Below are 24697 nucleotides of genomic sequence, written 5' to 3' on the forward strand. Positions count from 1 at the left end.
GGCTTTTGTTTGTTGGTTTCTCGTGGGTTTGTAGGTTCGGGCCTCTTAGGCTCCCTGGTTTACCAGGAAGCCACCCCATTGTGCAGACCCCCATGCCAGATTCCTCTCCCCTGCTGGCTCCTCAGCTGCTTGAGGGTGGACACCATTCCTCATTCATCTGTGTGTGCCTGGTGTTTAGCAAAGACAGTGCCTGGAAGCCCTCAGTTCCTAATACGCATGGAAAAATGAACAAGATTTTAGCTCCTCTTGTGGCTGGTGTCCTAGCTCAGGGAGCTGACCACTCTTCTAGGGCTAGGGGAGGAAGTGGGAACTCCTGAACCCCAGCAGGGCCAGCTGCCTGCTGCGGTTGCCGGTGCACTTCCAGGCCATTCCTCTGCTTCAGCCACAGCCCTGGGCCCAGAGAATAGCCCAACATGGGATGCTCCAGGGCCGGAGAGAAGGAAGACCACCTCGCCTGTGGTCCTCCCTGACGCACCATTGCTCTTCTGATGAGGAGGAGTAATAAAGGGGTTCCCTAGGTGATCGACCATGCCATTGAGACAGAGAAGATGATCGAAAAGTACAGCGGACTGGCCTCGGACCTGCTCACCTGGATCGAGCAAACCATCACAGTCCTGAACAGCCGCAAATTCGCCAACTCCCTGACCGGCGTCCAGCAGCAGCTACAGGCCTTCAGCACCTACCGCACCGTGGAGAAGCCGCCCAAGTAAGGCCCTGGCACTTTGGAGGGAGGGTGGGCATCAGGGGCTGAGAACCAGCTGCCTCAAGGCAGAGCCAGGCTCTTGGCCTTGAGAAGTGTACGTGGGGGGTGTATTCTAGAGAGCTTCCTCTCTGTCGCCTCCTTCATCCCCTCCTGGCCTCCCTGCTCCCAAGACATCAGCCTATAGGAAGTGGGCATTGAGGAGTGACCCCCTGACTCATAGCCAAAGAAAGCAGTTCCCCAGATCCCCAAGGGGGAGCAGCCGTGAAATCTCAGGCTTCCGCGTCTCTTCAAAGAGCCTGTGCTGGAGAGTGCCTTTCTCATCTGTGCACTGCTCTTCGTGTTTATTTTGTGGTGATGCCCTCTGTATTCCGAGCCTCAGAGCCCTCTGTGTGGGGCCCTGTTGATCACCAAGTACATTCTTGTTCTCTCCCATCTGTCAACTGCTCATCAGCAGAGCTCTGAGCCCGCCTCTCGGGACTTCCGTTTCTCCCCAGCATGTTCAGGGCCTGGGTGGGTGCACGTATGCACAGATACACACAACCATACAGGCTCATGTGCATACATGCACACACATGAAAACAGGCATGCACAGACACAGGGCATTCCTGCTCACCCTCTGTTAGCTTGCCCAGCTCTCTAGAAACAGATTTCTAGCTCCTCAGTGGTACCCTCTGCCTGTTCCTCCTCCTCTCATCTTCCACACTCTTCATTCATGACTCTCAAACCGGGAAAGGTGAGACATGGAGTCTAGAATGTCCTATAAACAAGTATCTGATTTCTGGTTTGACACTAACCCACTCTGAAAGTCCTGAACCCACTCTGAAAGATAACATCCCCTGTGGGCCTACCAGGCTCTGCACACAGGGGTGCTATCTCTAGGCTGTGTAGATGGTGCTCAGGGCCACAGCCCTCCTGAAGTGCCTGTGAGCAGTCAGACCTCTGAGGCTGGCCTCAGCGTGGGGACCCTGCTTACAGCTGGTCCTCGACTGCCAGGTGGAGGATGTAGAAGTGGGTAGGTGCTTGCATACATGCAGAAATGTGAAAGTACCCAGTTACCTGGAGCATGGACCTTAGTTCCAGACACCATCCTGCTGCCAGGTCTCATCTCCGACACCTAAAATCCTCCCAGAACCCAGCCTGTCCTCCCCACTCGGGAGCAGCTGGCCTCTGGGACTTGTCAGGAGAGCCGGCTCAGTAGGACTCAGGTGAACGCCGCTTTCAATGCAATATGTTATGTGGATGCCGCTGCCTCTGAGGACCTACTGACTCAATAAAAACTGACTAAAGCACTAGTCAGAAGCCTTCCTCATTTATGAATAGGGGAGAGTTTCTTTGTATTGATTGGTGAAACTCCATAGCTACAGGAACACCCAGGCTATGCCAGGTAGCCATTCCCCTGGGGAGCAAACGCTAAGCAAACGCTGTGGTAGCTCTTGTGTTTTCTCCGGTTTGTGTTGTAACCGTTAGATCTCAGTTGGTGAATATGATAGATGTTTTAACAGATACGTGCTCCTATAGATCCTTTTTACTTTTTGTTTTTTAAGGAAATACGCTTTGCTAGTCAAGCTCCAATTTACCAGGGTTCCATGCTAACTTCACACAGGTTGGCTGTGGGATCTCCACATGCGTCTCTCTACCTCTGTTTTCTCGGCAGGTTTCAGGAGAAGGGGAATCTGGAAGTCTTACTTTTTACCATCCAGTCCCGGATGAGAGCCAACAATCAGAAAGTGTACACGCCCCATGATGGGAAGCTCGTGTCTGACATCAACCGGGTACAGTAGTGATTCCCATTACATGTTACCAGTGAGTGTCTGAGTTCTCGGGGAGGGCACAGGAAGGGGTCACTGGGGCTAAAGCAAGCCACTTTCCATGATGTTATTAACTATATATGCTGGCTCTTTTGGGTGCTAATTCTAAGAGGTCAACTCCACCCATGGTCCATCCATCAATTCAGCCCCTGATCAGATGCTCAGAATCCATTTTTGGAGTCAGTTATTATAATCTCATCTCTGTTGAACATTAGATTTCTTTAAATATGGAATATTAACTACTTATAACAGAAAGGAAACACCTTCTAATATTTCCAAGGTTTAGATGCTTAATACCCCCTGGAAATTCTAATAGAATGGAGGTAGCCATTTACTAGTAGCCATTTATAGCCACAGAGACAAATAACATACTAGGTCAAGTCCAAGGAAGGGTTAGGGGAAGAGGGATCTGAGAGCTCCCCATACTCAGGGCTCCCCGATCTTTGGTGGGCCCAGATAGTTCTGAATTCAGTACAGATAACGTCCCCTGGGAGCCTAAATTCCTGAAATCACTCAGTGTTGGGCAAAAAAGATGGAACCCCCAAATCCAGGTGTTCCTCTTGTGCCCCAAGAATCCTCCTGTCCCTCGTGCAGGCCTGGGAGAGCCTGGAGGAAGCCGAGTACCGGCGGGAGCTGGCCCTAAGAAACGAGCTCATCAGGCAGGAAAAGCTGGAGCAGCTGGCCCGGCGCTTTGACCGAAAGGCCGCCATGAGAGAGACGTGGCTCAATGAAAACCAGCGCCTCGTGGCCCAGGTAATGGAGGACACACTTGCAGAGCCCCCAGCAGTCAGCTAGGCTGGAGCCCAAGCTGGCGTCTCCGTGGTCATGGGTAAGCCTCTCCGTGGCCATGGATAAGCCTTTCCACAGGCCTGGCAGCCCTGCTCCCCAGGATTGGGTGGATCAGGATTCATCTCTGAGGAAGGAGTCTGCAGGACTTAAAGTCTCATTTTTAGGGAAAGAGCCTCACACTCCAAAAATGGCCCCTGAACCTGTCATCAACTAAAGCCAGGGCCTGAGTGGCCATTAGGCCGTGGTCCTCTGGGGGTGTGGAAAAAGCAGTGCATCTTGTGTGTGGTGGACGTCCCTTTGGACTCTGGCTTCTAGGGCCCGGTCCTATTTCACTGGCTAAAAATTGACCCAGGCTGACTGCCCGTGACAATATCTGTCCCTGCTCACTCAGAGCTTGGGAACAAATTAAATTCCACCCAGAAAGGGGAAAGCAGGTGTCCTGAGAGAACTGGAAAGTGTGCGCACCCCAAAGCCAGCTGTTCACAGCTGCATGTTTCCGAGTCAGAGCCCCTCCCTGCCCAGAATAGGGCAGGGCCATACAAGGCAGGTGGTGAGTGTGGCGGGCCGAGAAGGGGTTGTTAATAATGTACGCACAGCACACCCACATGTATGGCACAGGGAGCTAAATCTCAAGTTTTTTGTAAAGGTTCTTGTGAGACAGTCACTGGGACTTGGCTCTGATAAGGTGGCTGGGAAAGATGGCAGAACCCAGCCTTGGGAATGCTCTTTCCCACCCAGCACTTGTTCCGAAGGGACCGGTGGTTTTCTCTGCATTTGGAGAGGAGCCCAGCTGAGCTGCCTGTGTTTCTCTCTGTGGGGCAGGATAACTTCGGGTATGACCTGGCAGCCGTGGAGGCCGCCAAGAAGAAGCATGAGGCCATCGAGACTGACACGGCCGCCTACAAGGAGCGGGTGCAGGCTCTGGAAGACCTGGCCCAGGAGCTGGAGAAGGAGAACTACCATGACCAGAAGCGCATCACGGCCCGCAAGGACAACATCCTGCGCCTGTGGAGCTACCTGCAGGAGCTGCTGGCGTCCCGGCGCCAGAGACTCGAGACGACCCTGGCGCTGCAGAAGCTCTTCCAGGACATGCTGCACAGCATCGACTGGATGGACGAGATCAAGGTGGGCCCGGCGCTGCCCTTCCCCCACCCCCAGCACTCCCCTGGGGCCTCAGTGCCTGCCCTGCAGTTAGCACATGCTTCCCTAGACAACCTCCCAACCAATCACAACCCAGAATCAGAATGCAGAAACGGATGCAACACAGTGTCTGGCTGCATCTGCCTGTCCACTGCTTGGCCCACTCTGCTCCAGAAAGTCAACAGCCCAGGTCCACTCTGCCCTCATGATCAAGAAATCTTGGGTTCATAGTAGCACAGGCACCAACCTGCAGAGAGACAGGGGTTAATGAGGAGCCTGGAGCATCCAGACCTGCCCGCATATGGGGCAACCAGGAAATCTGAATCTCTCCTCCTTCCACCACAGTGCTCTCAACCCACATACACCTCCGAGTGGCCATAGAACTTTCTAAACACACACATATGCCTTGCCCTCACTGGTTTCGCTCAGTGGATAGAGCATCGGCCTGGGGACTGAGGGTCCCGGGTTCAATTCCAGTCAAGGGCACATGCCCTGGGTTGTGAGCTCGATCCCCAGTAGGGGGCATGCAGGAGGCAGCTGATCCATGATTCTCTCTCATCACTGATGTTTCTATCTCTCTCCCTCTCCCTCTCTGAAAACAATAAAAATACATTTTTTAAAAATAAATAAAAATACACATGCCCAGGCCTCAAACCTGGGCAAATGCAGGAAATCTAGTGAGGATTTCATGGAAGGCGGTCCAGGAATGACTCCGATGGGCACCCCCAGTAGGAACCCCTGCCCTGGAGCCCCTTCCATGCCAAGCAGCAGCTGTTTTCCAACTGCACAGACTCCCCCAGCCCATGGACCCCCGCCCCTCTGGAAGGGTCTCTGCTCCTGGCGTGTAGATCTCTGCACCTCTCCTCATTCCTTCCACCGTCCTCTTTGCCAGGCTCACCTCTTATCCGCTGAGTTCGGGAAGCACTTATTGGAAGTTGAGGACTTGCTACAGAAGCACAAGCTGATGGAGGCTGACATCGCCATCCAAGGAGACAAAGTGAAGGCCATCAACACGGCCACCCTGCAGTTCACTGAGGGGAAAGGTGAGAATTTGGATGTCTCCCTCAGAAGCCAGGGCCCCACCCTCTGGCTCAGCTCTCTAACACCCCAGCTTGGATAAATCTCCTTAGTTTTAAAATTCTGCCTCTTTCATTAGCTAATGGTGCAAGAAAGAAGCCTGAGGGATAGCAAAACTCTCCAGAGAGCAGGCAACTGCTTTGGTAATCTGTGATTAGAAGGTGTTTATAAGCACCAATGAGACATCATCCGTCCTTCATCCTCTCTGCTAGTTCAAGTTACAGCAGAGACCAGTTAGGTTTATAGCTTCGGGTCTTAAATAGGAGATCCTATTGTGTCCTTGAAGATCTTGAAATTTGTATCTAAGCTTTTTTTTTTTTTAATTTTTATAAGAGTGTATTTGAGCCCAAACTGACCTGATGGGGAGCAAAATCTCAAAGGCTTTTCTCTGTGTCTAAGCTTTTTTAAAAAATAATTTCACGTAGTACATTTCTACTGAGAGTTGACCCAACTTTCAACCTCCCTTACCCCTGAAAGTTGACTGGGAACTAATTATTAAGAACCTGCCCTGCCCTCTGAGCAACCGAGCCCCCCCTGCATCCAACCCCAAAGCTCAGGGAAACGTCAGGGTCCAGATCATGTGGTTCTAGCCTGGCAACTCGCCCGTGAATGAAGCCCTTACCCCTCTCATCTGTCCTCCTCCCATGCCTCCCAGGGTACCAGCCTTGTGATCCCCAGGTCATCCTGGACCGCGTCAGCCACCTGGAGCAGTGCTTCGAGGAGCTGAGCAACATGGCAGCCGGGCGGAAGGCCCAGCTGGAGCAGTCCAAGCGGCTCTGGAAGTTCTTCTGGGAGATGGATGAGGCCGAGAGCTGGATCAAGGAGAAGGAGCAGATCTACTCGTCCCTGGACTATGGCAAGGACCTGACCAGTGTGCTCATCCTGCAGCGCAAGCACAAGGCCTTCGAGGACGAGCTCCGCGGGCTGGACGCCCACCTGGACCAGATCTTCCGGGAGGCGGAGGGCATGGTCGCACGCAAGCAGTTCGGGCACCCGCAGATCGAGGCCCGCATCAAGGAGGTGTCCGCCCAGTGGGACCAGCTGAAGGAGCTGGCCGCCTTCCGCAAGAAGAACCTGCAGGATGCCGAGAACTTCTTCCAGTTCCAGGGCGACGCGGACGACCTGAAGGCCTGGCTGCAGGATGCTCACAAGCTGCTCTCGGGCGAAGACGTGGGGCAGGACGAAGGGGCCACGCGGGCCCTGGGGAAGAAGCACAAGGACTTCCTGGAGGAGCTGGAGGAGAGCCGTGCCGTGATGGAGCATCTGGAACGGCAGGCCCAGGGCTTCCCCCAAGAGTTTCGCGATTCCCCGGATGTGACCAATCGGCTGCAGGCCCTCCGGGACCTCTACCAGCAAGTGGTGGCTCAGGCGGACCTGCGTCGGCAGAAGCTGCAGGATGCCCTGGACCTGTACACGGTGTTTGGGGAGACGGATGCCTGTGAGCTGTGGATGGGCGAGAAGGAGAAGTGGCTGGCCCAGATGGAGATCCCAGACACGCTGGAGGACCTGGAGGTCGTGCAGCACAGGTCAGGGCCAGCCCTCTCTTCCTGCCTCCCCACCTCCTCCCACCGAGGCATACACTCCCCCTCCGCCGGGTGTGGGGACAGCCTCTAATCAGCCAGGGTCTATCTGTGAGGCCAGGGGGTGCCCTTTATTACAGAGGCCAGGCACCGGAGTCACCAATCCGTTTCTGTGGCTTTGGGTACTTCACCCCTGCGGCCTTCCTCAAAATAAACGAAGGGGCTCATTCTAGCCCAGTTATTCAATTACTGTTTAGCTATGGCAGCCTGTGTTCAAATGAATTATATACTGAACCCCTGACATGCAATGCAGAGGAAAGTAGAGCTGATCTGGTTAAGGGGGGTGGGAGGCTGGGGCCACAGAACCCAGAGAAGCCACAGAGATCAGCTGGCAAACCACTGATCTGCAAGGCCACTGCCACTCCCTGTATTCCGATTCCGTGGCATGCCAGCATGGAGGCCTGCCCATGTGCATCCGTGTATCCTAGTACAGAATCCAGGGAGTGGAAGAGGGAGAGGTCCCTCCCTGGAACACACTGAGGCTGGAGGGGCCTGGGATCTTGTCCCAGAAGGGTCAGCTCTCATACTACATGGCTCCCCTCCCCCCAGCAGCTGTCCCTTCTCCTACCCAGGGACAGGGCATCTGGCTGGTGAGTACCCTTCAGGTCAAGGTGTCAAGGCAGTGGAATTGGGGTCCAAGAGCAGAGACTGGGGCAGTGGAGGCAGGTGGTCTCTGGGGGCATGAACCTCCCATCACTTCGTTTTTTCCCCTGTGCCTCTCTGCTGAGCTGGTGGCCGGTATAGCAAGGAACCAGCTCTCTCCTAGGTTGGTCCAAGAAATGCTAACCCACGAAACTGCACCCATGAACCCAAACCCCCAGGGTGTGTCAGCATATCTTTCTCCTTTCTCCCCTGCCCCACCCCTCACCTGGTCAGATGTATTTAGGAGGCGGAAGGAGAAAGCAAGAGCTACACGTGTGGAGACTGGGTGGCCACTGGCAATGCAGTGCCTGCTGCTGCCTCACCAGTCCTCGTTGTCTCTGTCCATATCAGGTTTGACATCCTGGACCAGGAGATGAAGACGTTGATGACTCAGATTGATGGTGTGAACCTCGCTGCCAACAGCCTGGTAGAGAGTGGTCACCCACGCAGTGGGGAAGTGAAGCAGTACCAGGACCACCTGAACACCAGGTGAGGTGTGGGTGGGGCTGGGGGGCATCACCCTGCACCTGACACACCCCTGGAGGTGTGGCCCAAAGGGCAGGTCGCCTGCTCTGCGTTGCCAGGTTTGTACCCTGTTTCTCAACTGGTCTCCTTCTATAGCAGCAGGGAGGGGCTGTTTGGTGATCAGCCAGGGAGGGAGAGAGATGCGTTCACGCAGCTGCACATACTGTGCCTGAGGGTCGGGGTGGTGATCCTGTGTGAGGGGGACGTTCTGAGTGTGTCATGGCTAGAATCAGGCCATATGTACTCATGCCGCATTCCCCGGACATTTCTTCGGGAAAATGCTTTCTGAGAGCTCTTAAGTACTGCCCATAAAGGAACGCTGCTGCCTGTACAAAGGGCATCTTCATCTTGCATCTGACTTGAACGAAGAGAATTAGCAGGAAGCCTTGAGCACACTTCACGCTCAAAACAAAACACGGGCCCTGAGGAGCCCTTGGAGAGGGGATGCTTTCCATGCAGGCGCAGTGGCCCAGGAGTCCTCGAGGATCTCCAAGGCAGAGCACAGGCCCGTGTCCCGTTGGTCACCCCGAAACCTGCACACACAGTGCCGCATGGTCCCCACCTTCCCATTGCCCCGTCCCTTTCCCCGCACTTGTTTCTGAGCTTTGTTCTGCCCGAGGCAATTGGGGAGGTGCAGTTAGGGAAGAAAAGGGTCAGCACAGTGGAGACACCTAGGGGCCCAAAGGGAGGCAGGGGAGATGGGGGAGGGGGAGTACTTAGGAGCCACTAGAACAGGCCGATTGTCTCAGCATCTGAAGAGGCAGGCTGGAGCTAGGAGATGTCTCTGTAATCTGAGGTTTATGCAGAGGAAGAGGATGACTCTTTGCTCTTCTTTTTGTTGTTGTTGTTGTTATTAATCCTCACCTGGGGATATTTTTCCATTGATTTTTAGAGAGAGTGGAAGGGAAGGGGAGAGACAGAGAGAAACGTCAATGTGAGAGAGACACATCGATAGGTTGCCTCCCAAATGTGCCCCCAACCTGGGCCAGAAGACATCGAGCCTGGAACCTGTTTTCAAAAGTGAAGTAGCTGGCCTGGCCAGCATGGCTCAGTGGTTGAGCATCAACCTATGAACCAGGAGGTCAAGGTTCAATTCCCATTCAGGGCACATGCCCGGATTGCAGGCTCAATCCCCAGTAGGGGGCATGCAGGAAGCAGTTGATCAATGATTCTCTCTCATCATTGATATTTCTCTCTCTCCCTCTTCCTCTCTGAAATCAGGAAAAATATATTAATTTTTTTTAAAAAAGGAAAAGGAAAAAGAAAAGGCTTATTAGGGGCTGCAGACCCACCCCAGGCCCCAGGACATCTACCAGAACTTTGCACATTTCCCAGTTTCACTCTGGCACTGTACTTGAAGATTAAGATTATGTTACCCATTTTAATTATAATCCCAGTTTATCCCTTCCCTCCTCCTCCTCCTTCTTCACCTCTTTGTTTTTGAGCCAAGGTGGCCTTCAGGCCCTGGGCACTTTGAACAAGGTCATGCCTCTTCATGGTTCCTCTAGGGCAGTGGTCGGCAAACTGCGGCTCGCGAGCCACATGCGGCTCTTTGGCCCCTTGAGTGTGGCTCTTCCACAAAATACCACGGCCTGGGCGAGTCTATTTTGAAGAAGTGGCATTAGAAGAAGTTTAAGTTTAAAAAATTTTGGCTCTCAAAGGAAATTTCAATCGTTGTACTGTTGATATTTGGCTCTGTTGACTAATGAGTTTGCCGACCACTGCTCTAGGGCAGCTGGGACCCTACATCCCGAAGCACTCTTCAAGTTGATAATGTGGGCTTCCTAGTCATTTTCAGTATTTCAGTGGATCTGGGAAATTGTATGAAATCCAGCTGCACACACAGCCCAGCTAAGTGCCATGTTCCTCCACTTACGGCTGGAATCACGCCACTGCTTTGCCTCCTGCCGATGGACAGACCTGACTGGCATTGTGTTGTCTTGGGTAAAATTGGATAAATGCACCTTACGCACTGCAGTTTGGTGGGTAGATGACTTTCTCAGTGTGCAAGGTCTCTGGGGAGAGACTCTGGTGGGAAATCTGGGAAGGGATGTCCTGTGGGAAGAGTTCCGGAAAAGGGTGTCTCTGTGTCCCCCTCGGCAGGTGGCAGGCCTTCCAGACCATGGTGTCCGACCGGCGGGAGGCAGTGGGCTCGGCCCTCCGGGTGCACAACTACTGTGTAGACTGTGAGGAGACCAGCAAGTGGATCCTGGACAAGACGAAGGTAGTGGAGTCCACCAAGGACCTGGGCCGGGACTTGACAGGCGTCATCGCCATCCAGCGGAAGTTGTCGGGGCTGGAGCGCGACGTGGCCGCCATCCAGGCCCGTGTGGGTGCCCTGGAGCGTGAGTCGCAGCGGCTGATGGAGTCACACCCTGAACTAAAGGAGGACATTGGCCGACGGCAGGCATATGTGGAGGAGCTGTGGCAGGGCTTACAGCAAGCCCTGCAGGGCCAGGAGGCCTCGCTGGGTGAAGCCAGCCAGCTGCAGGCCTTCCTGCAGGATCTGGACAACTTTCAGGGCTGGCTGTCCATGGCCCAGAAGGCCGTGGCCTCGGAGGACACCCCCGAGTCCCTCCCCGAGGCCGAGCAGCTCCTGCAGCAGCATGCGGCCATCAAAGACGAGATCGAGGGGCACCAAGACAGCTACGAGCGTGTCAAGGCGTCTGGGGAGAAAGTGCTCCATGGCCAGACGGACCCAGAGTACCTGCTTCTGGGCCAGCGGCTGGAGGGTCTGGGGACTGGCTGGGACGACCTGCGTCGGATGTGGGAGAGCCGCAGCCACTTCCTTGCCCAGTGCCTTGGCTTCCAGGAGTTCCAGAAAGATGCGAAGCAGGCTGAAGCCATCCTCAGCAACCAGGTAGGGAGAGGTATTCAGGGCGGGAGGCCGGAGGGGGGATGTCTCTCAGGGCAACAGCACTGGTGAGTCTCCAAATGTGCTACAGGTGCTCAGGGACCAAATTATGCTTTTCTGGGACTCTCTTTAGCCACTAATTAGGGAGACAATCCTCTTTGTTTTTTATGTGTCCTTTTCAGCCCTTGTCCCAAACTATGCCTATTCTTAGGTCAGCGGCTAGGGAAGTGCATTTCCCCCTGGGCGGTTACCCTTCCATAGGGCTTTAGGCACATTGGGTACCCCAGGGTGAGGAGACCAGGCCTAGGGAACCTCTCCCTTGCACAGCTCCAGGGGGCGTCGTTCACGCATTATATAACCCGCATGGCTGCACATGGCGCTCCGGCCTGGAAGGTTCCCTCACCACCTCCTCAGGTTGTCTTCATGCCGTGTCTGGAAACTTGCTTCAACAGGAATACACGCTGGCTCACTTGGAAACCCCAGACTCCCTAGAAGCTGCAGAGGCTGGGATCCGGAAGTTCGAGGATTTCCTGGTGTCTATGGAAAATAACCAGGATAAGGTCTTGAGTCCTGTGGACTCTGGAAACAAGCTGGTGGCCGAGGGGAACCTCTACTCAGACAAGATCAAGGAGAAGGTGCAGTCGATTGAGGACAGGTACTCTCTGCCCCCAGGGTGAAGGGCTGAATCAGGTGGGGCTGGCGGTGTTGCATGGGGACCCCAGACTCAGCCCTGTTGTGACTGCGGCTTCTGGCTTCCCTTCCAGGCACAGGAAGAACAACGAGAAGGCTCAGGAGGCCTCAGTTCTTCTGAAAGACAACCTGGAGCTCCAGAACTTCCTCCAGAACTGCCAGGAGGTGAGGCCCAGCGAGGCAGGCTGCTTTGCAGGAGAGCCCTTTCTAGGAGCAAAGAGCCCAGAGGTCCACAGGGATCCTCTCTCACTCAGTCTGGGGTTCCTTGGGGGAACTCGGTACTTGACAGTGTAGGTCATCCTCTGGAATCTTTGGTTCCACAGTACTTTTATTTTTCAAAGTAGCTGCAAAGATGTGTGTGTTTTTAATCCTCACCCAAGGATATGTTTTTTAAAATAGATTTTCAGAGAGAGAGGAAGGGAGAGAGAGAAACATCAATGTGAGAACATCGTTCGGTTGCCTCCTGCACACACCCCAACCCACTACCTAGGTATGTGCCCTGACCAGGAATCAACCCGAAATCTTTTGGTCTATGGATGATGCTTCAATCAACTGAGCCACCTGGCCAGGGCTGTAAAGATGGTGTGTGTGTGTGTGTGTGTGTGTGTGTGTGTGTGTGTGTGTGTGTGTTTAATATGTTTTTATTTCTTTTTAGAGAAGGAGGAAGGGAGAAGGCAAGGGCGAGGGAGAGAGAGAGAGAGACATCAATGATGCGAGATAATCATTGATCAGCTGCCTCCTGCACACCTCCTATTGGGGATTGAGCTCAACCTGGGCATGAACCCTGACCAGAATCGAACTCATGACCTCTTGGTTCCTGGGTGCACACTCAACCACTGAGCCACACCAGCTGGGCTTCCCTCATTGTTAATCTACACTTGGCTTCTTCCTCTGATAACATGTCCTCTATGTTTATTAATGATTCTTACCATACTGCTAAAGGGTGGATTTATCCATCCAGTAAATACTCATTGAGTTCCTGTAACAGGCCAGGCCCTGTCCTAGATCCTGGATATATGGGGAGAAGCATAAATATCCCTGGTGTCACCCTGCACACACTGGTGTATAAGACCCTCCAGAGTCCATATTTAGCCCCGAGACAATGTGGGTTAAGTTGTCTGTGCTGGGAGTTAGGGATCCAGAGATGGGGAGAATGGTACTCTGCTGTGTCCCCACTTCACTGCATGGCCTTCTTCTGCAGCCAGAGGGGGGCAGCAGGTCCTGCCCTGAGCCCCTGGCCCAATGGTTGGCAAACTGTGGCTTGCGAGCCGCAGTTTGCCGCTCTGTTGACTAATGAGTTTGCCGCTCTGTTGACTAATGAGTTTGCCGCTCTGCTGACTAATGAGTTTGCCGACCACGGAGATAGGGGCTTAATCACAAGGAACAACAACCGCCTGTAATTATTGGAATCGAGAGTCTAGGTCAGTAGTTGGCAAACTCATTAGTCAGCAGAGCAGCAAACCGTGGCTTGTGAGCCGCAGTTTGCCGACCACTGCCCTGGCCTAAGAGGTACACTCGGGGATGACTGGACCCTCTTTTTCTGCCCACAGCTCACTCTCTGGATCAATGACAAGCTGCTGACATCTCAGGATGTCTCCTATGATGAAGCACGAAACCTTCACAACAAATGGCTGAAGCACCAGGCATTCATGGCAGAGCTGGCCTCCCACCAGGGGTGGCTGGATAGCATCGATGCAGTGAGTAACGCGAGTGCTCAGACGAGCTTATGGAATGGGGCTTTACCCAGGCATGGGCACCATCCTGAAACTTGCTGGACACCATGGGACCTGGGAGTGAAAAAACTTCTCTGAATAGTACTTAACCTTCAGATACATCCAGTCTTGTTAAACCTGGTCAGGATGGGTGCCTCCTCTGGGTCACCTGAGTCTGGGGACAGTCCAGGACACTGAAGACACCTGCATCAGAGCTTCAGCATCCAGTGCCAAAATAGCAGTTATCTCTGTTTGCCTCCTGTGCTCCTCACCAGGGCCCAGCACAGGGGACCGTGTGACATGAGCAGGGCAGTCCTCTGACCCTCACCGCTTGGACGGGCAGAACCACTGGGGAGTGATCATTCGCACCCCTTGTAGATAGAGAAGCAAGGGGCTCTCTGAAATGAGTTTGCCCAGGGCCTAAGTGAAAATGTGGCTGGCGTTAGATCTTGGAATCAGGCACCTTTGCTCTTTCCTACGGTGGTGACCGGGGAGAAGCAGGCCTAGGGGCCACCCAAGGCCGTGTCCGCAGTAGTGAAGGTGCAGGCTCCAAGCCAGACTGTTTGACTCAATCTTCTTGCACCTCCATTCCTTCCTCTGTAAAATGAGGGTAATAACAGCTCCCTGTCTGAGGGAGTTGTGAGCATTAAAGCACTTAGAATAGTCCTTGGCGATTATTAAACACTTAATAAATATTGACTGCTCTGAGTGGTCTGTATTTTAGGCCCAAGTCGTATCATACTGTACCCACCCAGAAAAGATACATTTATGCAGGTGAAAACCTGGTGAGACAAAGTCAGTAATTAAAAGATCCCACCGAAGGTTGGTTAGTTAATGCACAGCCTCAGGGGAGACGATCATGAGAGGGTGGATCTCACAGACTGCTTGTACCTGGATGGATCCTGAATCTTTTTTTTTTTTTTTAATTAAAACACAAATTTTTAGTACATACCAGCGGACCCTTGCCTGCAGCTGTCCCTACTGCAATCTCCTGAGTCATTTGCCCAAAACACGGCTCCCCCGTCCCGCCTTCGACTACAAATAACTTAGGGGGTGCAGTCTTTCATTTGGGCCTCGCCAAGTTCTAGCCAGATTCCTTGCTTCTCTGGCGCCTCCCCCACTCCTCCTTCCCTTTGCAGTCATCTGGAGCAGCACTGCTCCAAGACTGGACGGTAAGCTCACCTCCCTCCCGTGCAGGAAGGAAAGCAGCTGATGGAGGAGAAGCCCCAGTTTGCAGCCCTGGTGTCCCAGAGGCTGGAGGCTTTGCACCGACTCTGGGATGAGCTTCAGGCCACCACGAAGGAGAAGGCCCAACAGCTCTCGGCCGCCAGGAGCTCCGACCTGCGCTCGAAGACCCATGCCGACCTCAACAAGTGGATCAGCGCCATGGAGGACCAGCTGCGGTCAGACGACCCAGGCAAGGACCTGACCAGTGTCAACCGGATGTTGGCTAAGCTGAAGGCACGTGTGCGGGTTGTAGACTGGGAGTGTTGGAAGAGAAGGGATCTTGGGGAGCAAATCTGAGACCTGAAAGCCAGTTCCTCTTAGCCGGGCTTGCCTTTATCATGCAAAATGCCTCCTGGTCATCACCCGTCTCCCACCCCTTTGCAGTGCGTAAGACAAGGATCCAAAACAGGTTAATAAAAGCAGGCCTGCGAAGTCAAGTACAGGTGTCCGGGGAGGGGAAGAAGAGTGGGCGTCCGGGGAGACTTGCTGGGAGAGGCTGAGCTCAGACTGGGCCCTTAGGGATGGGTGGGATATGAGTGATGGAGAAGAGGGAGGGGCTGCCCAGGTGCCAGGGCCGGTGCCAACACTGTCCCCTTGTGTCCCAGCGCGTGGAGGACCAAGTGAATGTGCGGAAGGAGGAGTTGGGAGAGCTGTTTGCCCAGATGCCCTCACTGGACGAGGAAGAGGGGGGTGCTGACATGAGCATCGAGAAGCGGTTCCTGGACCTCCTGGAGCCCCTGGGGAGGAGGAAGAAGCAGCTGGAATCATCCAGAGCCAAGCTGCAGATCAGCCGTGACTTAGAGGATGAGACGGTGCGTGGGCCACAACCCCCAGCCCCCAGCCGCCAAGGCAGCCGCTGCCGTCAGGACAGCTGGCTGCCGCCCAGGGCAGTTCTCAGCAGCAGCCGTCCAGTCATCTCACCCCCGTCTCTCACAGGATTGCTGTGGTGATTACATTAAATGTAAAAGTAAGGCCAGTGCTTTTTGAACGGTAGCTCACCCATGGACTTCGGGGCCTAACAGACTTGGGTTCCCGACCCAGCTACATTACCTTCCCCCCGTGTGACCAGGAAAAAGTTATTTGGAACCTCAATTCAAAATGTCAAAATGTCCCCGTCTGTAAAATGGGGCAAAACCCTGATATGGGGCTGGGAAGGACTGGGGAGAGCCCTGTCCGATCGCAGCGAGTGCTCGGGGAAGGGTGGTGTGATTGTCATCAGCCGTCCTCCTGCCTTTGGTCTCCGCAGCTCTGGGTGGAGGAGAGGTTGCCTCTGGCCCAGTCGTCTGACTACGGCATTAATCTGCAAACTGTGCAGCTGTTCATGAAGAAGAACCAGGTAAGTACCGCCTTACTTTGTCAGTCCCACCCGGCCTGCCCTGCCCCATCCTGCCCTGCAGAAGGCCAGCTACAGCAGATGATTATTCTTGTTAATAGCTGTTGGGTCCCCAGACCCCTAAAAAGAACAACTTTGGTGATGGCCGAGAGAATTCTGGGAGGACCACAGGGGGGCAGGGTCGGGGAGTGTTTAGATGCTTCAAGATTTGGGGCCATTCAGACCCATCAGGGCAGGTGAATGCAGGGCCCAGATGCTCTGGCCTGGGGGTTAATGTGCTTTTCAGCTTCTGTAGCCCACGGCCTCCCTGAGAGGAGGCCCATAGCTCGTGGTTGCTCTCCCTCTTCCAGAGCTGAGCTAGGCCTGTTGGGTGTCCTTGGGGTAAGAAGGCCCCACTCCTCGGATACAAGAGGACTTATGGAGCTCAAATCCCATTAGGCAGCCTCTAAATGGAGCAAACCTTCATTTGCGTTCTGCTCTGTCGTATCGTAGTCAGACTCCTGGAAGTGAGGTGCCACCCTTCCTGTTGTATCAAAGTTGCCGTGTGCTTCCGAGGCCAGCCGCCCTGGCTCTGGTGCCTCTGTCTGGCGAGGGTGGCGTGATTGTCACAGGCCGTCCCCCTGCCTTTGGTCTCCGCAGCTCTGGGTGGAAGAGAGGTTGCCTCTGGCCCAGTCGTCCAACCACAGAGAGTCCTTCCTCCTGCCTGGTCTGCTCTTTGAGTCAAGAAGTGGGGGCAGCCCTAACCAGTTTGGCTCAGTGGATAGAGCCTTGTCAGCCTGTGGACTGAAAGGTCCCAGGTTCGATTCTGGTTAAGGGCATGTACCTTGGTTGCGGGCACATCCCCAGTAGGAGGTGTGCAGGAGGCAGCTGATCGATGTTTCTCTCTCATCGATGTTTCTAACTCTCTATCCCTCTCCCTTCTTCTCTGTAAAAAATCAATAAAATATGTAAAAAAAAAAAAGAAGAAGTGGGGGCAGCAAGGCCCTAAGCAGGGAGAGCCTGGGGACTTGGTGTCCCAGAGTGCGACTGCAGCTCCTTGGGGAAGCGGCTCACGGCAGACAATACTTCCTTCCCCAAAGTAACAGCAGCCGGCATCGACGCGCAGAGCCCAGCAGCTGTGCAAGGGCCTGAATTATTCTCAGAGGAGTTCCTTAACAGCTCCCTCCGACCCTTTGCTTCTAGTTGACATGCTCTAACCACCAAGGCTCCAGCGGCCGCACGAAGGGACCTGGGCTAGAAGGCCGCAGGGGGAGGGGGGGTCAGCACCACAACCTCCACGTACAGGAAGGAGGCTGGTAGAAGACAGTGTCCTTGGGGCCTCAGTTTCCTCAACTGTAAAATGAGCTGATGTTAGTCCTCCCAACACTGAAGACTTTAGACCCTGTCCAGTGAGTGTTGTTGCCAAAAGATTGTCATCTCCCCTGGCTGAAGGTTACTATTTTAGGAAAAGGGCAAGTATAAGTAGGGTTCTCTGAGCCAGAGGGCGAGCATGGCCGCCTGTGAAGACTGTTTTAGGCTAAGCCTGGCGAAGGCTCCAATCCCATGTCATCGTCCCCTCCATTGCAGTGGTTCTCAAACCTCAGTGTGCACCAGACTCGCCCGGACGGCTGGTTCACACACAGCTGACCAGGCTCCACCCCCGCTCTACTCAATCACACTGGGAGCAGAGCCTGGTAATTTCCATCTCTATCGAGATCCTGGTTCTGCTGCTGCTCCGGGGCCCCACTTTGAGAACCGCTGCTCCCGTGGCTATGCTATCCGCTGCAACTGAACAAATCCCGCAAGGTGCCACATGAATGGCTTCCAACTCTGGCTGCAACATTAGAATCGCCTGGAGAATTTTTAAACCTGCGAATGCAAAGGTCCCACCTCAGAGCAAGTAATTAGGCTCGCTGGGTTTGGGGCCCGGCTGTGTCTGTTTTCCCAGATTATTCGATGTGCAACCAGGTTTAACAGCCACTGTTCCGTCTGATCTGGCTCCTACCTGCCTCTAAGTCTCATCTCTCATCACTTTCTCCTCCTTCACGGTATTCTAGGTTTCCTGGCCCTCTCTCTGGCCTGCGGACAGCCCAGGCTCACCGCCACCCCAGGGACTTCGCACGTGCTCCTCCCTCTTGCCAGCAACATTCATCCCCCAGGTCTCTGTGCGGTGGCCTCCCACTCACCACTCATGTCTCACTCAGCTGTCACCTCAGAAAGGCCCTGCCAGACTCCCCCCCCTGAAGTACCAACCACCTCACCTCATGTATTTTCCTCTTAGCACCATTATCTACATTTACTCATTTATTTACCTGCTTACCACCTGTTTCCTCTACATGCAGGGGTCCTCAAACTACGGCCCACGGGCCACATGCAGCCCACCGAGGACATTTATCTGGCCCACCGGGTGCCGCTGCCTGTCCTGCTTAGCAGCCAACTCATCCCGGGCCCGCAATGCACATAGGAATTTGTTCATAGTTGTTTTTTTTTAAACTATAGTCCGGCCCTCCAACGGTCTGAGGGACAGTGAACTGGCCCCCTGTTTAAAAAGTTTGAAGACCCCTGCACAGAGTGTAAGCTTAATGAGGACAGGGGTTTTGTGTCCACATTGTCCCTAAAACAGGGCCTGGTCCATAGGAAGCAACTTAATAAATATGTTTTCAATGAATGAAGTCAGGGAAGAAGACACCACAAGTAAGCACACTGCACAGGAGCCTAGAAAGCGAGAGAGAGAGAGAGAGAGAGAGAGAGAGAGAGAGAGAGAGACCGACCTTCTGGGGTCTGTTGCCGAGGTCACAGGATCTCAGGGCAAGTAGAGGCAAACGGAGCTTACCCCATGGGTAGTTTGAATATAATTGCACAGACCATGGGAAAATGTCACCCTCACGATTCCGAGTGTAAAAATGCATTTCAGAGAGTTGGTGACGTGTGGATGTTGCTGGTTCTATGTAGCTGACATGCTGATAGTCATTGTACTGCCTGCATGTCCTACTTTTGCCCCCGCCCTCCAAGTGGTTTTAAAGGCCATGGGCAGTTGTAGAAAGCGAGGAGATGAGGTGGAAGGGGCTGAGAAGCACCCAAGCTTGGGCCTCTAGGACCAGGACCTGCGTGGCACTTGGGTCATGGCCCCCTGAAGAAAAAGGTGACCCAGTGCTCAGAGTGGGAGGAAAATGCCATTCTGGTGATGAAAGATTCAGACATGGAAATAATACAAAGCTCACAAGAGATTTGAGAAATAGAAATGGGAAAAAACAAAAGAAAACCCTGAACTCTTACAAGGAGCACCTGTCAACTATCGTTTTATAGGAGTGAAAGCTCTTAGAATAAGATATCACAAGGCCACTTAAAAATGGTGTTTCTTTCCTCTGTCCCATACAACTAAGAAACCAAGCTCTGCTAAAACATAGGGAGAAGAGGGGGCAGTCAAGAGCACTCTTGGGGTCAGGGAGAGCCATGTTCAGATCCCAGCTCTGCCATTTGCTGCCCACAAGTCACTCCTCTGCTCTGTGCCAGTTTCTGCATGCTTATCTCCAAAGACTGAGGGTGAAAGGAGAAGGATGTGAAGTGCCTCGCACTGTGCCTGGCATGTGGGGCACGGGCAGCTTTATGGCCACCACCCACTCTGCTCTGGCGTCCCTAAGCAGGAAGGGGTAAGAGGTGCCAGGGTGTCACCTGGGCAGCCTGCTGCAGGCTGGACCTCACCTGCACGGTAGGAGGGCCCCTGCCTCTGAGCCCGTCCCCTCTGACCACAGACGCTGCAGAACGAGATCCTGGGCCACGCGCCCCGGGTGGAGGATGTGCTGCAGCGAGGCCAGCGGCTGGTGGAGGAGGCCGAGATCGACTGTGGGGACATCGAGGAGCGCCTGGGCCACCTGCAGAGCTTGTGGATCACGCTGCGGGAGGCAGCGGCGGGGCGGCTGCAGCGCCTGCGGGATGCCAGCGAGGCCCAGCAGTACTACCTGGATGCGGGCGAGGCTGAGGCCTGGATCAGCGAGCAGGAGCTCTATGTCATCTCAGACGAGACCCCCAAGGTGGGCTCAGGCTAGGGGTGCCAGGCTGGGCGTAAAGCCGAGAGGACGAGCCGGGGGCGGTGGGGGGGCAGTCAGTGGGGAACGTGTAAATCCAGTATGTGAGGAGTGAAGGCAGGGGGAGGCTGTACGCGCAGCCCTCCTTCTCAGGATGCCCGCCTCTACGGAGCACATACTGCGGCCAGGCGCCCAGTCTGCCAGCTTAGATTTGCTCCAACCCAACGGTCCTTCACCTTTTGGGGACCATGGGTCCTGTGCTGGTGAACAGCTGTGGGAGGGGTGAGAGGTGAGGTGGGGGGGGGCAATAGAGAAAGTTTTCACGGAACGGAAGGTGGAGCTGGGCCTGGAAGGGTAGAAATCAGATTGGGGAAGACAGGAGGAAGGTGGGGTGTGGGCATTGCTAGAAAATGAGTAGCAGGAAAGGAGGGCGCAATTCCCATGGGTATTCTGTGAGCCTGGCTCTCCCACCCGGGGCACCTGCAGGGCCGGGCTGTCCCTGGGCCTCCGCTCACTGTGCTCGTGCTGCCCGCCTCCTAGGACGAAGAGGGCGCCATCGTGATGCTGAAGCGGCACCTGCGGCAGCAGCGCGCGGTGGAGGAGTACGGGCGGAACATCAAGCAGCTGGCTGGCCGGGCCCAGGGCCTGCTCGCTGCGGGCCACCCCGAGGGGTGCGTGCACCAACTGGGGTGTCAGGCCCGGGCTCCCACCTACCAGGATCCCTTCAGATCCAGTGGGAAAACAGGAACCGTTTTCCTGAAAAAATGCGGGTTTGAGAAAACTGCTTTCTGGACCGCCAATTGGCCCAATTCCATTCCATTCCATGCCTTGGTTTTGTGTGGGTAACTTCAAACCGGGCTGACTGAGGTCTGATTTGCAAAAAGATCAGAAAACAGGGCAGCAAAACCACCCTCTGGGGGAACTGAGAGCACCAGCCTTTTTTTTTATTTTTATTTTTTATTGATTTTTTACAGAAAGGAAGGAAGAGGGATAGAGAGTTAGAAACATCGATGAGAGAGAAACATCAGCTGCCTCCTGCACACGCCCTATTGGGTATGTGCCCGCAACCAAGGTACATGCCCTTGACCTGAATCAAACCTGGGACCCTTGAGTCCGCAGGCCGACGCTCTATCCACTGAGCCAAACCGGTTAGGGCGAGAGAGCGCCAGCCTTTTGACGAGTTAGACGATGCCAGGAGGCGCTGAAGACTAGCCTTGCTCTTCCCTTTAACGTCCACAAGGTACCTCAGGATGTCACAGTCTCTCAGCAAGACTGTCACAGAGGGGTGAAGGTAGAAGACCTGTACCCACCTCAGGGTTCTACATAAATGGGAGCCCATGGGGCCTCACACAGGCGGCCCCCATCACGGCCCTGTCCTCAGCTGCCTTTAGGGCATCCACAGCTGTGGGTCCTCAGCAGCCACCTCAGCATTTCCCAGGGAGCCCGAGGATGGGCCCGCTGGGACTGCACGCCGCTCTGCTGCTGCAACTGGAGCCCACTCAGGCAGCCTCACCCACCAGCCTCCCGGGAGGAATAATGGGATCTGCCCCGTTTGCAGTGGTCTCTCTGGACTTCCCTGAGCGCAGGGCAGTGGCGGAAGCATCCACCTCGAGGGGGACACCGTTCTGTCATCCCCTGGAGCATCCCGGCTGAGGGATGGTTCTTTCTCGCCCCAGCTCCTCCCCAGAAGTCATTGCTCCTAAGCTGCGTTTCCCCACCTGTCCCTGTCACCGGGCTGGGGGAGGAAGTCGTGCCCCCTGAGCTGGCTGCTCTGGGCTTTCTGTCACTGTCTCTGAGCGCTGTCTGTTTTGAATTCCAGGGAGCAGATCATCCGACTTCAGGGGCAAGTGGACAAGCAGTACGCGGGGCTGAAGGACATGGCAGAGGAGCGCAAGCGGAAGCTGGAGAACATGTACCACCTGTTCCAGCTGAAGAGGGAGGCCGATGACTTGGAGCAGTGGATCGCAGAGAAGGAGCTGGTGGCCTCATCCCCAGAAATGGGGCAAGACTTTGACCACGTGACGGTGAGTACTCACGGGGCCGCTTTCTTTGTCTCCCTCGAAGTCAGGAGCCCTCGTTCCAGACACACACGCACGCACGCCTGTTGCAAAGTGCTGCCCCGGGATGCGGGCACAGCAGTGGGCTTGGACGCTCTGGGGAAGGTGTGAGAGTGCGGCACCAAGTGGCCAAAGTCCCCACCTGGGAAAGTCTGCCGCCCGTGTGAGGACACCACCCATCCCTGAGCCCCGATAGCCACATTTCTTTTTTAAAATATATACTATTTTTATTGATTTCAAAGAGGAAGAGAGCGGGGGAGAGAGAAACATCATTGATGAGAGAGAATCATTGATCGGCTGCTTCCTGCACACCCCCTACTCGAGATTGAGCCTGCAACCTGGCCATGTGCCCTGACCAGGAATTGAACCCTGACCTTCTGGTTCAAAGGTTGATACTCAACCACTGAGCAACACCAGATGGGCAATAACCACATTTCTCTCTTCCCCTGCCCAGCTGCTCCGGGACAAATTCCGGGACTTTGCCCGGGAGACTGGGGCCATCGGACAGGAGCGGGTGGACAACGTGAATGCCATTATCGAGCGTCTCATCGATGCGGGCCACGGAGAGGCGGCCACCATCGCCGAGTGGAAGGACGGGCTGAACGAGATGTGGGCGGACCTGCTGGAGCTCATCGACACGCGCATGCAGCTGCTGGCCGCCTCCTACGACCTGCACCGCTACTTCTACACGGGCACCGAGATCCTGGGCCTCATCGACGAGAAGCACCGCGAGCTGCCCGAGGACGTGGGGCTGGACGCCAGCACCGCCGAGTCCTTCCACCGGGTGCACACGGCCTTCGAACGGGAGCTCCACCTCCTGGGCCAGCAGGTGCCTCTGTCCCTTACCGTCCCCCGCAGGTTCCAGGACCTGCCTTTCCGTCTTCCCCATGGCCAGTTCCTGGGGCCCCGGGCCAGTTCCTCTCCTGCTTCCACAGGGGACTTCACCTCCTGAGAAAGCAGCGCTCAGGGCAGGAAGGCAGGAGCAGTGGCTTTCAGATGTTCAACTTCTAGTCTTCAAACTGAATCTTTACCAAAAGCGCAGTGCACAGTACGATTTCTCTGGTAGTGCAGATATTAAGTATCTTTAGCAGACACATACGCAACGCTCTCCTAGCACCGGGCACTGTTCTCCGTTATATGTGGGTTCGCTGGGTCCCCAGAGCCACCCTCTGAGGATGGTATGATACCATCCGCATTTTATAAATGAGAACCAGGCTTAGCGAGGGCAGGCGTGGTGCCAGAACATGCGATTAGCAGTGGAGCCAGGATGCAGACCCTGCAGTCTGGCTATAGACTGCCCTCGGCCTCGGGCTGTTGGGCCTTTCCACATGGGACCTGGAGGAGCCCCAAAATCTGCCTAGACGCCCCCCTCCTCCCATCATTGGGGTACCCCCGAGGCACCTCCACAGGTCTGTGGGTTCTATAGAGTTCAGTGTGATAGAAAGGGCGGGGTGAGGGCCCAGCTGTCGGGAACTTGCTGGACCTCCCCTGGCAGGAGAGATGGGCTGCCGTGCATTCCTGTGCCGACCCAGCAGGCTCGGGCCCTGGTTCACCCAGAGCGGGGCCTCCTAGGCATTTGTCCTCCAGCTGGAGGGGCGCCGGAGCAGCTCCTATGCCTGGAGGTGCCAGAGCCTCTGAGGCAGGTAGAGTCCCGCTGACCTTTGAGGATGATGCTTCACTGCCCCGCGCCGGCCTCGTACAGGGGTCTGGTGAGGCAGCGTGCAGCGGTTGTGAACAGGGACTTGGGGGCTCACCTCCATCCCCAACTGCCCTGCTCTACTGCTGTGAGTGCCTCAGGCCCATCACTTAGCCCCCCTGTGCCTCAGTTTCCTCATCTCCCAAACAGGGGTGACGGGCCTGTTTCCTGGTACCTCTTTCATGGGGCTGTTGTGAAAACGGAGGGAGTAATAAAGTGTTTAGAAGCTCCTGGCATATAGTTATTCTTATGATCATACCTCTGAGGAGATCAAAGGGCATGGAGTCCCTCTCGCTCCCCTTGGATGAGGATCATCCGGTGGGGGAGGGGGGCATTCCATCAGCAGAGGTGCCAAAGCAAGAGCTTCTCCAGCACCCAGTGGGTGCTGCCTTCCAGCGGTGCCCCGGGGAGGGAGGCAGGCGATGCATCTTTCTGGGGAACAATGTCCATTTTTGCCCGATCGCAGGTACAGCAGTTCCAGGATGTGGCCACCCGCCTGCAGATGGCGTATGCTGGGGAAAAGGCAGACGCCATCCAGGACAAGGAGCGGGAGGTGTCTGCTGCGTGGCAGGCGCTGCTCGATGCCTGTGCCGGGCGCCGCACCCAGCTGGTGGACACGGCGGACAAGTTCCGCTTCTTCAGCATGGCCCGCGACCTCCTCTCCTGGATGGAGAGCATCATCCGGCAGATCGAGACCCAGGAGAGGCCCAGGTGAGGGGGCGTCCTCAAGGCAGCCGCTCCTGGATTTGTTGTCTCAGAGACTGGCAACCGGGGAGCTGCACTGAGGCTCTGCCCTGGAGAGACAATGATGCTCTGTGAAGGACAGTCCTGCCCTGGGAGGGACATGCTGCCCTGGGAGG

General features: G+C 55.1%; 1 protein-coding gene across 6 annotated transcripts in view; it reads left to right on the forward strand.

Moving 5' to 3' along the window:
- SPTB (spectrin beta, erythrocytic) overlaps nt 1–24697 on the forward strand; it is a 133755-nt gene that overhangs the window by 88316 nt on the left and 20742 nt on the right. For all 6 annotated transcript variants that reach the window (XM_080645255.1, XM_080645254.1, XM_080645259.1 and 3 more), the window contains 19 exons: nt 519–706; nt 2358–2475; nt 3106–3264; nt 4123–4425; nt 5333–5483; nt 6173–7043; nt 8091–8228; nt 10368–11124; nt 11571–11773; nt 11883–11973; nt 13359–13505; nt 14718–14981; nt 15353–15559; nt 15994–16083; nt 19812–20090; nt 20625–20755; nt 21904–22108; nt 22596–22970; nt 24304–24548. In XM_080645255.1, coding sequence (XP_080501381.1) covers nt 519–706; nt 2358–2475; nt 3106–3264; nt 4123–4425; nt 5333–5483; nt 6173–7043; nt 8091–8228; nt 10368–11124; nt 11571–11773; nt 11883–11973; nt 13359–13505; nt 14718–14981; nt 15353–15559; nt 15994–16083; nt 19812–20090; nt 20625–20755; nt 21904–22108; nt 22596–22970; nt 24304–24548 — 4922 coding nt within the window. The remainder of the gene's footprint in view (nt 1–518; nt 707–2357; nt 2476–3105; nt 3265–4122; nt 4426–5332; nt 5484–6172; nt 7044–8090; nt 8229–10367; nt 11125–11570; nt 11774–11882; nt 11974–13358; nt 13506–14717; nt 14982–15352; nt 15560–15993; nt 16084–19811; nt 20091–20624; nt 20756–21903; nt 22109–22595; nt 22971–24303; nt 24549–24697) is intronic.

Source organism: Plecotus auritus, assembly GCF_963455305.1.
Source record: "Plecotus auritus genome assembly, chromosome: 1".
Classification (NCBI taxonomy): domain Eukaryota; kingdom Metazoa; phylum Chordata; class Mammalia; order Chiroptera; family Vespertilionidae; genus Plecotus; species Plecotus auritus.